The sequence below is a fragment of the Takifugu flavidus genome, chromosome 9 (assembly GCF_003711565.1).
Source record: "Takifugu flavidus isolate HTHZ2018 chromosome 9, ASM371156v2, whole genome shotgun sequence".
Lineage (NCBI taxonomy): Eukaryota > Metazoa > Chordata > Actinopteri > Tetraodontiformes > Tetraodontidae > Takifugu > Takifugu flavidus.
In genome coordinates, this window is record NC_079528.1 from 10,016,008 (window position 1) to 10,029,198 (window position 13,191).

At 43.5% G+C, this 13,191-nt stretch overlaps 4 protein-coding genes and 1 pseudogene across 5 annotated transcripts in view; all 5 read left to right on the plus strand.

Annotated features, from left to right (window-relative positions):
* The window catches only part of LOC130531667 (protocadherin alpha-C2-like), a 119,081-nt gene that overhangs the window by 74,139 nt on the left and 31,751 nt on the right, over positions 1-13,191 (plus strand). The window lies entirely within an intron of this gene.
* LOC130531717 (protocadherin alpha-2-like) lies at positions 351-3,474 on the plus strand. Its single transcript, XM_057043827.1, has one exon. The coding sequence runs from the start codon at positions 456-458 to the stop codon at positions 2,088-2,090; it is 1,635 nt and encodes a 544-aa protein (XP_056899807.1). The 5' UTR covers positions 351-455; the 3' UTR covers positions 2,091-3,474.
* On the plus strand, positions 3,637-6,929 carry LOC130531705 (protocadherin alpha-2-like). Its single transcript, XM_057043817.1, is given in 2 exon segments — positions 3,637-4,818; positions 4,821-6,929. Coding segments are annotated over 2 exon segments (2,388 nt in total). The 5' UTR covers positions 3,637-3,947; the 3' UTR covers positions 6,338-6,929.
* On the plus strand, positions 7,121-9,627 carry LOC130531706 (protocadherin alpha-8-like; annotated as a pseudogene).
* LOC130531707 (protocadherin alpha-2-like) lies at positions 10,523-13,041 on the plus strand. Its single transcript, XM_057043818.1, is given in 2 exon segments — positions 10,523-12,884; positions 12,887-13,041. Coding segments are annotated over 2 exon segments (2,385 nt in total). The 5' UTR covers positions 10,523-10,639; the 3' UTR covers positions 13,027-13,041.

Consider the following 13,191-nt stretch of genomic DNA (forward strand, 5'->3'; position numbering starts at 1 on the left):
GAATCAGCCAAGAGAAACAATCGAGGATTCTAACGATTGAGAGCACCGACGGAGCGATGGCTAAACCGTTACGATGGAATAATATTGCAGGTCTTTTGCTTGCCCTGCTTTGTCTTTGCGACTGCTCCGTGGCTCAGATATCTTACTCCGTTTCAGAGGAGGTGGAAAAGGGCACATCGGTAGGGAATCTAGCGAAGGATTTAAATCTGAACACACAGCAACTTCATTCTGCCGCTTTGCAGATTACGTCTGTGTATAAAAAACAGTATTTTGACATAAACCGTGAGTCTGGAGTACTCTTCGTTAGCGAGAGGATCGATCGGGAGGAGCTCTGTCCAAATACGGTAAAGTGCTCTTTAAATATAGAGGCAATATTAAATAACCCCCGTAGCCTCCATCGGATTGAAATCGTAATTGCGGATGTTAACGACAATGCTCCCAGCTTCCAGAATGAAATGACCACAATTGACATGTATGAGTCTTCATATGTGGGTGAAAGACAGCCGCTGCCAGTCGCGCACGATGCAGATATAGGCGTTAACTCGGTGAAGACGTACAAATTATCCCAGAACGAGCATTTCTCCTTGGATATACAGAGCACTGGTGACCAGACGGTGTCTGCGGAGTTAGTGCTGCAGAAGGCTTTAGACCGAGAAAAGCAGGCTGTTGTTGAGCTCGTCCTAACGGCGATAGACGGAGGAAAACCACCTAAATCGGGGAACCTACAGATCAGAATTAATGTGCTCGACGTAAACGACAATTCCCCGCTATTCAGTAAATCTCTGTACAAAGTCCAAGTTGTTGAAAACGCGAATGTTGGCGCAACGATATTAACTCTGTCCGCTACTGATTTAGATGATGGCGTTAATGGCGAGCTCGTGTACTCTTTTGCGGAGAGGGGCCGATTCAATCCCGAAGATAAATTCGCATTGAATGCCCATAATGGTGAAATCACACTGAAAGGAAACATCGACTACGAAGAAAATCCAGCATATGAGATTCGCGTCCAAGCCAGAGATAAGGGCACTCCTCCGCGCACCGCGCACAGCAAGGTTTTAGTGGAGGTCATTGATGTGAACGACAATGCTCCAGAAATATCCGTGTCGTCGCTTATGAGTCCTGTCAAAGAGGACGCTGGTTTAGGCACGGCCGTCGCTATGGTGACGATCAATGATAGGGATGGGGGCAAAAATGGCCTGACAAACTGTAGAATCACGGGGTCGGTGCCATTTATGTTGAAATCAAATTATAAAAACTACTATTCGCTGGTGGTTGATGGCCCCCTCGACAGAGAAACTGCTAGTCAGTATAATGTGACCATTACAGCTGAAGATGAAGGAACTCCATCTCTGACAGGCACAACTATAATAAATGTTCAGATTTCTGATGTCAATGACAATCCACCCAGATTCCCAGATTCTCTACTTAATGTTTACCTCAAAGAAAATAGTCCAGTTGGAAGCACTGTTCATAGATTGACCACCTTAGATTCAGATTTAAATGAAAATGCAAAGGCAACCTACCATTTATTAAATAACTCCCCAAAATCCGGAGCGGCTTCAATGATAAACATTAACTCAGAGACCGGAGACATCATCAGTCTGCAGAGTTTTAACTACGAGGAGCTAAAAACCTTCCAGTTTAAAGTCCAGGCCACAGACTCTGGGATTCCTCCGCTCAGCAGCAACGTGACCGTCAACGTGTTTATTTTAGATGAAAACGACAATAGTCCAACAATCCTGGCGCCCTATTCTGAGCACGGCAGCGTTAACAGTGAGAGCATCCCCTATTCTGCTGAAGCAGGATACTTTGTGGCAAAGATCAGGGCCGTAGACGCTGACTCTGGATACAACGCGCTGCTTTCTTATCACCTGTCTGAGCCCAAAGGAAACAACCTGTTCCGGATGGGAACCAGCACGGGAGAAATCAGGACTAAGAGGAGGATGAGTGACAACGACCTGAAAACTCACCCCTTGGTGGTGCTGGTTTCTGATAATGGAGACCCCTCCCTGTCAGCTACTGTGTCTATTGAGGTGGTGGTGGTGGAGAGGCAGCTGACATCCAGACTCAGTTCAGACATGTGCCCATGAAGGAGGAGAGCTTCTCTGATCTCAACCTGTATCTGCTGATCGCCATTGTGTCGGTGTCGGCCATCTTCCTGCTGAGTCTCATCACTCTCATAGCCGTCAGGTGTCACAGGACAGACGGGGGTTTGGGCAGGTACAGCGCCCCCATGATCACCACCCACCCTGACGGGAGCTGGTCTTACTCCAAATCCACTCAGCAGTATGACGTGTGTTTCAGCTCAGACACACTCAAGAGTGACGTGGTGGTTTTCCCAGCAGCGTTTCCACCTGTAGATGGAGAACTGATCAGTATTAATGGAGGAGACACTTTTACCAGAACTCAGACTTTACCCAGTAAAGAGAAGGTAAGATTCTATGTGATTGCTTCAATTTGGTTCTTATAATAACTGAATATGTGATATTAATGTTGGGTATATGTTGGTGGTCATTCTTATTTTATTTAGAAATTGCAGTGTCATGGTTTGGTTGCATTTCTGTGACAATGCTACACTCAAAATAATTGTTGATGAATATTTTCTTAAATATTTTTCTTCCTCATAAATCTTTTCTGCCAGTGGTTGGGAATAAAATGATTAGTTTTCTCCCCGTGCTGTTGCCTTCAGGGGAATAAGGCGGAAGCTTGAGTTTTGCTTGCTGCAAGGGCAACCACACGCCTGCAGTGTGAGCCTTGACAAGGTTTATTTTATATTAGCACACAAACATGTAAGATTACAATAAGCGTAAGCGTCACATGATAAAACAAAGCATGATATATACAAAAGGAACAAAAAGAAACTGTGGGATGGAGTGTCCCAGGATGGTCCGGTTGTCCCCTGCTATCCTGAGGCGATAGAACATCAGTTAAAGCAGGTCGCAGGTTCTGCACAGGAGGGATGATGAGCGGTTACAGCATTGTTATATCAACAGTTTGAACCTAACACGTTTTCAAAACCCACTTCTTTGGGTTTTATATATGTCAAGGAAAATACTTTGCACTCTCTGACAAGCTTTTTTAAAATTGAAATATTCTAAATGTACCTTGATATTTGATGTTCTCTTCCTAAAGTGAAGGCTAGATGACTGGTGTAGGTCCAGGATTCCTCACTTTGTTAGAAATAGCCCAGAAAATCTTGAGTTCAAAGGAGGAGCTGACTATTGCGCTGGCCATGGTGCTGACGTTTCCCTACAGCGAGCTCCAGCCGGCCTGATCCATTTTTGCTGTCAGTTAGTCCATATACTTTCTGCTCTTTGTGTGAAACTCGTGCATTGAGAGAAAAAAAATCTTAATCATTTAGAATGCAGAAATAATCTTGAATATGTCAATATCACATATTTTACTTCAGCAATCTTAAACTTTGGGGGGAAAAAATCCATTTTTTTTCTCGGATTCATTTAATTTAGTTGCCTTGGAGAACCGTCTTAAATCAATATATATATATATAATATATATATATATATATATATATATTATATATATATATATATATACATGTGACAAGAAATATGATTGGTTAAATTTGTAGTGTATCATCATATATTCTGGCAACTTCAACCTTTCTATTTAAAGCATAAGAGACTGATGGCCTTTCAAATGGGAGCTTTTGTACAAGAAATAAAGCATAATTGAGTTTCCCTGTGGTTACTGGAATAACCAGCAGATGACGCTGGAGACCACGTGTTCGTTGCATCTGTCATTAACCGAAAACTCCTCCTTTGCTGCCTGCGTCATTTAAAAAAATAGATTTTACATATGTGGGCTGGGCTGGTAGTGAAACCTCGATGGGGCGCTCGGCCATAACTGAGCAGATTGAAGCAATCTCGTGGATATATTGACTCGTTCGTGGAGGAATATCGTTTCTTTATGTGGATCTAAAGACCAGGATGGGCCAACGCCGTTGTTCAGAGGGCGAGTGGATGCTGTGCGCCATTCTTCTTTGTTTATTTGACTCCGCTACGGCTCAGCTTGCATATTCCGTCGCTGAAGAGGTGGACAAAGGCACCGTGGTGGGAAATCTCGCCAAGGATTTAAACATCAATATACAGCAGCTAGAACAACGAGGATTTCGGATTGTTTCAGGATACGCCAAGAAATATTTCGAGGCAAATTTAAGAACGGGGTCATTGTTTGTTAATGACAGGATAGACCGTGAAGAGCTCTGCCCGAATCTGCCTAAATGCTCCTTAAATGTGGAGGGACTTTTGAGCCATCCTATGAATATTTATCGCATTGAGGTCATCATCACTGACATAAATGATAACGCGCCATCGTTTTTAGAGCAAATCCACGTGTTTAATATTTCCGAGTCTTCCTCGGCGGGGGAGAGATATCCGCTCCCGTTAGCTCAGGATGCAGACACGGGGAGTAATTCAGTGAAAGCCTACAAAATTAGTGCAAACGAGCATTTTTCTGTCGACGTGAGCAGCGGGGCAGACGGCACCTCTGCGGAGTTGGTGCTGGAGAAGGCGTTAGATCGAGAGAAACAAGCTCTTATTAAACTAACACTAACCGCTGTAGATGGAGGAAAGCCTGCCAGATCTGGAACTCTGCAGATTCTTGTGAATGTGATTGACGTAAATGACAACACGCCAGTGTTCAGCCAGTCGCTCTATAAAGTTAGAGTGAGCGAAGGTGTGCCAGTAGGCACACAAATACTGAAACTGAATGCAAACGATTTAGACGAAGGGTCAAACGGTGATCTACGATATTCTTTAATGAAAAGAGGAAACGTAAATTCTGAAAAGTTCAGTGTTGATCCGAAAGTGGGGAAATCGTTGTAAAAGCCAGTTTAGATTATGAAGAAAGCGGTGCATATGAACTGAGAGTACAGGCAACAGACCAAGGCGGGTCCCCTCGAAGTGGATATTCAAAAGTGCTGGTGGAGGTTCTCGACGTCAATGACAACGCACCAGAGATATCAGTGACGTCACTAATGAGTCCGATAAAAGAAAGTGCCGGCCTCGGAACAGTCGTTGCTTTAGTTTCTGTCACTGATAAAGACGGGGGGCAAAACGGTCATCTGAGTTGCAAAATTAGAGATTCTAGTCCTTTTGCGTTGAAGTCAAATTACAAAAGTTATTACTCTTTGGTAGTGGACGGTCTCCTGGACAGGGAGACGATCTCCCAGTATGACGTAACTATCGTTGCCACAGACGAAGGTACACCGCCGCTTTCCAGCACAGCAGTAATCTCTGTGCAGATTTCTGATGTTAATGACAATGCTCCCCGTTTCATGGATGAAAATCTAAATATTTATATTAAAGAGAACAGTAGAGTGGGAGATATTATCACGAGAGCATCTGCACAAGACGCAGACGTTAATGACAACGCCAAATTGACATATTCATTGCTGGATTCTCATCAAAAAGATGTTCTAATTTCAACCGTTGTAAACATCAACTCAGAGACCGGAGACATCATCAGTCTGCAGAGTTTTAACTACGAGGAGCTAAAAACCTTCCAGTTTAAAGTCCAGGCCACAGACTCTGGGGTTCCTCCGCTCAGCAGCAACGTGACCGTCAACGTGTTTATTTTAGATGAAAACGACAATAGTCCAACAATCCTGGCGCCCTATTCTGAGCACGGCAGCGTTAACAGTGAGAGCATCCCCTATTCTGCTGAAGCAGGATACTTTGTGGCAAAGATCAGGGCCGTAGACGCTGACTCTGGATACAACGCGCTGCTTTCTTATCACCTGTCTGAGCCCAAAGGAAACAACCTGTTCCGGATGGGAACCAGCACGGGAGAAATCAGGACTAAGAGGAGGATGAGTGACAACGACCTGAAAACTCACCCCTTGGTGGTGCTGGTTTCTGATAATGGAGACCCCTCCCTGTCAGCTACTGTGTCTATTGAGGTGGTGGTGGTGGAGAGTGCAGCTGACATCCAGACTCAGTTCAGACATGTGCCCATGAAGGAGGAGAGCTTCTCTGATCTCAACCTGTATCTGCTGATCGCCATTGTGTCGGTGTCAGCCATCTTCCTGCTGAGTCTCATCACTCTCATAGCCGTCAGGTGTCACAGGACAGACGGGGGTTTGGGCAGGTACAGCGCCCCCATGATCACCACCCACCCTGACGGGAGTTGGTCTTACTCCAAATCTACTCAGCAGTATGACGTGTGTTTCAGCTCAGACACACTCAAGAGTGACGTGGTGGTTTTCCCAGCAGCGTTTCCACCTGTAGATGGAGAACTGATCAGTATTAATGGAGGAGACACTTTTACCAGAACTCAGACTTTACCCAGTAAAGAGAAGGTAGGTCATTTGTACTGAATTATTTCTGAATTTACCTAAATGTACATCAAATATACTTGTGAAATGTGACACTTTACAGTAACAAAAAACAATAACTTCACTTAATTTAAATCTGCAGTTTTCTATATAAAATATAAAAATCCTGTGTTGATTGTTTACTTTATATTGAACTGCTACTTATTTCCAATAACTTTCTAAATAATATCAAAATCCTCTGTAAATGCTGTGGGATGGACAGTATTTGACAATGGTGCTCTCCGTGGTGCTGAAATCCCACCAGTTCCTCCTTCTTTCTTTCCTTTTCTGGCACGTGTGAGGATGATACTTATATGATTCATTTAGTAGTTTCATGGGTGTTTGGTTGGTTGTGCCTGTTAATGGTCAGAGGTTTGTAGAGGTTATTGTGATTTATAAATGTATTGTTTGGTGTGGCACTGAGTTATAATCAATTGTATGAAGTCTTTTCATTCATTTATATTTAATCTTATTTTTCTTTGATATTTAGAATTTGGATGGTTATGACGACTAGAATCATATCAACATTATTCTATAGTCATATTTTAGAATTTCATGAAAAAGATAAATATATTAATAAATGCAAATTATTTGATTAGTTTTTCAGACTATCGGTTTATGTAAATATAAAACATTCCTAAATTTGTCCTCGATGCTAAATATTCTTTTCTGCCACGTGATGTCGCTGGAGACCATAATATTAATATAACACGACACGTAAAGAGAAAGAAAAAAACAACTCCTCCCTGTTCAAGGGACCAGCAGAAATCCTTGAATACCCGCTTACAAAGACGCGGACTGTGCGTCGTCGACAGGACTGTTGTGCGATCATCGTGGACGGATTTATAGCAAATATTGGAAAAACCTGATTGTTTGGATTTCTGATGAAGCGATGCTAAAAGAGGAAAATGTCTGGATTTATCTCGTCGCAGTGCTGTGTCTTTGTGGCCGGTCCGCCTCGCAGTTGTCTTACTCTATTTCCGAGGAGGTGAACAAAGGAACCGTGGTGGGAAACATCGCTAAGGATTTGAATTTGAACATCCACGATATTCAAAGCAGAAACCTGCGCATCGTGTCCTCTCACGGGAAGGCGTTTTTTGACGTGAATTTACCAACGGGTAACCTCGTTGTAGATGAGAGGATAGACAGGGAAGAGGTTTGTCCAAACATGGCACGATGCTCCCTGAGAGTGCAGGCTGTAGTCAGCGATCCCATGAATGTGTATCGGGTTGAAGTCAGCGTTTCAGACATAAATGACAACTCACCAGAGTTCATTGAGGAGTCGTTTTCCTTGAATATTTCGGAATCGATGTCACCCGGAGAGCGATACCTGCTGCCTGTAGCAGAAGACGCCGACACGGGCAGCAACTCGGTGAAAAGCTACAAGCTGAGCCAGAACGAATATTTCTCTCTGGATGTGCAGAGCGGAGGAGACCACGGTCTGTCTGCCGAGTTAGTGCTGCAAAAGGGTTTAGATCGGGAGAAACTTCCAGTTCTAAACTTATTTTTGACGGCTGTAGATGGTGGAAAACCAGCTCGAACGGGTACGTTAAATATCAATGTTAATGTTTTAGACGCCAATGACAATACACCAGTTTTCACTCGATCGCTTTATAAAGCGCGTGTGTATGAAAATACTGCGGTTGGAACTGTAGTGATTAGATTAAATGCCACAGATTTAGATGAGGGACAGAACGGTAAGATCAAGTACTCATTTATAAAGAGGGGAAATTCGGATCCATCGAATATTTTCGATCTAAATTCAGACACCGGAGAGATTAAAGTGAAAGGTGAACTAGACTATGAAGAGACTCCTGCCTATGAAGTCAGGGTACAAGCAAATGATCAGGGCATTTCCTCGTAGTGCACATGCTAAATTATTGATAGAGATAATCGACGAAAACGACAATGCCCCAGAAATATCTGTGACGTCACTGATGACTCCCCTTAAAGAGGACGCAGAGCTCGGTACCATCGTTGCTTTGATTACAGTTAATGATAAAGATGGTGGAAAGAATGGTGTGGCTGTGTGTAAAGTAGTCGGGTCAGTTCCCTTTAAGCTCAAGTCCAACTACAAAAATGAATATTCATTAGTTGTAGATGGAGCCCTGGACAGAGAGAACACCTCTGTTTACAATGTGACTGTTAAAGCTACAGATGAAGGTGATCCACCTCTGTCCACCATCAAAGTTATTACAGTTCACATTTCTGATGTTAATGATAATGCTCCTGTGTTCATGGTGCCGGTTATTAATGTTTATTTAAGAGAAAATAGTCAGACAGGTTCTGTTATTGACACAATAAGTGCAGTGGATCCTGATTTAGACCACAATGCTAAAGTGATTTACACACTGTTAGAGAGTTCACCCAGGAATATTCCAATTTCCTCAATGATAAACATCAACTCAGCGACCGGAGACATCATCAGTCTGCAGAGTTTTAACTACGAGGAGCTAAAAACCTTCCAGTTTAAAGTCCAGGCCACAGACTCTGGGGTTCCTCCGCTCAGCAGCAACGTGACCGTCAACGTGTTTATTTTAGATGAAAACGACAATAGTCCAACAATCCTGGCGCCCTATTCTGAGCACGGCAGCGTTAACAGTGAGAGCATCCCCTATTCTGCTGAAGCAGGATACTTTGTGGCAAAGATCAGGGCCGTAGACGCTGACTCTGGATACAACGCGCTGCTTTCTTATCACCTGTCTGAGCCCAAAGGAAACAACCTGTTCCGGATGGGAACCAGCACGGGAGAAATCAGGACTAAGAGGAGGATGAGTGACAACGACCTGAAAACTCACCCCTTGGTGGTGCTGGTTTCTGATAATGGAGACCCCTCCCTGTCAGCTACTGTGTCTATTGAGGTGGTGGTGGTGGAGAGTGCAGCTGACATCCAGACTCAGTTCAGACATGTGCCCATGAAGGAGGAGAGCTTCTCTGATCTCAACCTGTATCTGCTGATCGCCATTGTGTCGGTGTCAGCCATCTTCCTGCTGAGTCTCATCACTCTCATAGCCGTCAGGTGTCACAGGACAGACGGGGGTTTGGGCAGGTACAGCGCCCCCATGATCACCACCCACCCTGACGGGAGCTGGTCTTACTCCAAATCTACTCAGCAGTATGACGTGTGTTTCAGCTCAGACACACTCAAGAGTGACGTGGTGGTTTTCCCAGCAGCGTTTCCACCTGTAGATGGAGAACTGATCAGTATTAATGGAGGAGACACTTTTACCAGAACTCAGACTTTACCCAGTAAAGAAAAGGTAGGTCATTTGTTCTGAATGATTTTATAACATTTAAAACTCATCATTGGTTCAGTCATTTCTGTCAGAACTGTCCTGGAGAGTTAAAGTCGTCTCATTCTCTTATGATTAATGTGGAAGAAGATAGAATCTTTTTCAAACATGTAAAGTTATATTTTTTCCTACAAACTTCCATTTATCTTACTGTATCTTGGGTGAATCGTGTCACTCCAAATGGTTAGTGGCTGTTTCTTGTGGGTTTTTGTTCAGAACTCTTTATCTAATTTTTCTCTAAAAAATCCCATCTTGAACTAAAAACCTTTTAAGAAGTCATTTGTTATTTAATCAGATTTTAATGCTGCAGTTTTCTCCCATAATTGGTACTACTTTCCTGCTCTCTTTGTCATCTTTTATGGTGTCTCTTGTTTGAAAACGGTGTACTCTGCTTCTTGGACACGGGTCATGTTTCTCTCCATGGTGCTGAAAGTTTTGGCTGCTGTGCTTCAGTGCAAACAAAACTGTTCTGTTGTTTAGTGTAACTATTAGTTTTTATTCATTTTAGATGTTTGACTTTAAATTTATTTAGGTATCAATTTGCTTTAAGCAATGAATTTGACGTCCTTTATGTTCGGTTTTCATCCATTCAGTCGTCATTTGAACCCACTCTTTTAATTAGCGTTTGGCATATTATACTTATATTTCCCGGCTGATTTAAACCGTCCCATTTGAAGACCATTGTTAACCTATTTTCACTTGTACTGGAATACTAAAGCACTGTTGCTGTTGTGTTTTGGTTTTCATCATGTGTGAAATTAGTTTGATTGATAACGCAAGATCAGATTACTATACTTTGATTGGCCACATGATGTCGCAAGAGACCACAACCCTGATTGAGTTCGCGGAACCAGAACTCCTCCTCGAAAATTAGTCGTCACCCGTCAGTAATCGACACCCAGGGAAGCTGCGGAGAGACGTTCAGCAGCTTTCTTACCTCGATATCCATTTTTGTCGGATATCCGTTAAGGATAAATGAACATCTGGCTTCCTTTATTTCGGAGATTTAACGATGGGTATTCGACGATGGAGGGAGTACGTTTGGACTCGGGTTGTTGTTTTCCTTTGTCTTTGGGACTGGGCTGCCTCGCAGTTGTCCTACTCGATTTCTGAGGAGGTGAACAAAGGCACCATAGTGGGAAATATTGCAAAGGATTTAAATCTCAATGTACAGGACCTGCAAACGAGGGATCTCCGCATTGTTTCGGGAGACAGTAAGAAATGTTTTGACGTGAATTTACAGAGCGGCGTCATCGTTGTTGCGGACAGAATAGACAGAGAGGAGCTCTGTCCGAACATGAAAACATGCTCGTTAAAAATCCAAGCTGTCCTCAACAATCCGATGACTGCACATCGGATAGAGGTTCATGTGTTAGACGTCAATGACAATCCGCCTATTTTTCTGGAAGAAACATATACGTTGAACGTATCAGAATCGTCTGTGATTGGAGAGCGATACCTGCTGCCTGTAGCAGAAGACGCCGACACGGGCAGCAACTCGGTGAAAAGCTACAAGCTGAGCCAGAACGAATATTTCTCTCTCGATGTGCAGAGCGGAGGAAAACACAGCATTTTTGCCGAATTAGTGCTGCAAAAAAAATTTAGACGGGAGAAACAGTCTTTTATGTCACTGGATCTGATTGCAGTGGACGGAGGCAAGCCCGTCAAATCTGGCTCTTTAAGCATTCATGTCAACGTTTTAGACGTCAATGACAACATACCCACTTTCACAAAATCACTCTATAAAGCGCGTGTGCGTGAAAATACTGCAGTTGGAACTGTAGTGATTAGATTAAATGCCACAGATTTAGATGAGGGACAGAACGGTAAGATCAAGTACTCCTTTATCAGATGGGGAAATTCAGATCCATCGAATATTTTCGATCTAAATTCAGACACTGGAGAGATTAAAGTGAAAGGTGAACTAGACTATGAAGAGACTCCTGCTTATGAAGTCAGGGTGCAAGCGAATGATCAGGGCACGACGCCTCGTAGTGCACATGCTAAATTATTGATAGAGATAATCGATGAAAATGACAATGCCCCAGAAATATCTGTGACGTCACTGATGACTCCCCTTAAAGAGGACGCAGAGCTCGGTACCATCGTTGCTTTGATTACAGTTAATGATAAAGATGGTGGAAAGAATGGTGTGGCTGTGTGTAAAGTAGTCGGGTCAGTTCCCTTTAAACTCAAGTCCAACTACAAAAATGAATATTCATTAGTTGTAGATGGAGCCCTGGACAGAGAGAACACCTCTGTTTACAATGTGACTGTTAAAGCTACAGATGAAGGTGATCCACCTCTGTCCACCATCAAAGTTATTACAGTTCACATTTCTGATGTTAATGATAATGCTCCTGTGTTCATGGTGCCGGTTATTAATGTTTATTTAAGAGAAAATAGTCAGACAGGTTCTGTTATTGACACAATAAGTGCAGTGGATCCTGATTTAGACCACAATGCTAAAGTGATTTACACACTGTTAGAGAGTTCACCCAGGAATATTCCAATTTCCTCAATGATAAACATCAACTCAGCGACCGGAGACATCATCAGTCTGCAGAGTTTTAACTATGAGGAGCTAAAAACCTTCCAGTTTAAAGTCCAGGCCACAGACTCTGGGGTTCCTCCGCTCCGCAGCAACGTGACCGTCAACGTGTTTATTTTAGATGAAAACGACAATAGTCCAACAATCCTGGCGCCCTATTCTGAGCACGGCAGCGTTAACAGTGAGAGCATCCCCTATTCTGCTGAAGCAGGATACTTTGTGGCAAAGATCAGGGCCGTAGACGCTGACTCTGGATACAACGCGCTGCTTTCTTATCACCTGTCTGAGCCCAAAGGAAACAACCTGTTCCGGATGGGAACCAGCACGGGAGAAATCAGGACTAAGAGGAGGATGAGTGACAACGACCTGAAAACTCACCCCTTGGTGGTGCTGGTTTCTGATAATGGAGACCCCTCCCTGTCAGCTACTGTGTCTATTGAGGTGGTGGTGGTGGAGAGTGCAGCTGACATCCAGACTCAGTTCAGACATGTGCCCATGAAGGAGGAGAGCTTCTCTGATCTCAACCTGTATCTGCTGATCGCCATTGTGTCGGTGTCAGCCATCTTCCTGCTGAGTCTCATCACTCTCATAGCCGTCAGGTGTCACAGGACAGACGGGGGTTTGGGCAGGTACAGCGCCCCCATGATCACCACCCACCCTGACGGGAGCTGGTCTTACTCCAAATCTACTCAGCAGTATGACGTGTGTTCAGCTCAGACACACTCAAGAGTGACGTGGTGGTTTTCCCAGCAGCGTTTCCACCTGTAGATGGAGAACTGATCAGTATTAATGGAGGAGACACTTTTACCAGAACTCAGACTTTACCCAGTAAAGAGAAGGTGAGTTGATTATTAGCAATTCATCCATTTTTCCACAGTAGTGCTGGTCATAATGCAGGTGTTTGGTATTTTCATGCAATTGTAGTCTAATTTACATTGTTTAAGATAGTCACGTGTTAGCAATAAATAGGGCTTATTAGTTCTTTCTTTTTCAATTAATAGTTATTTGGAAAC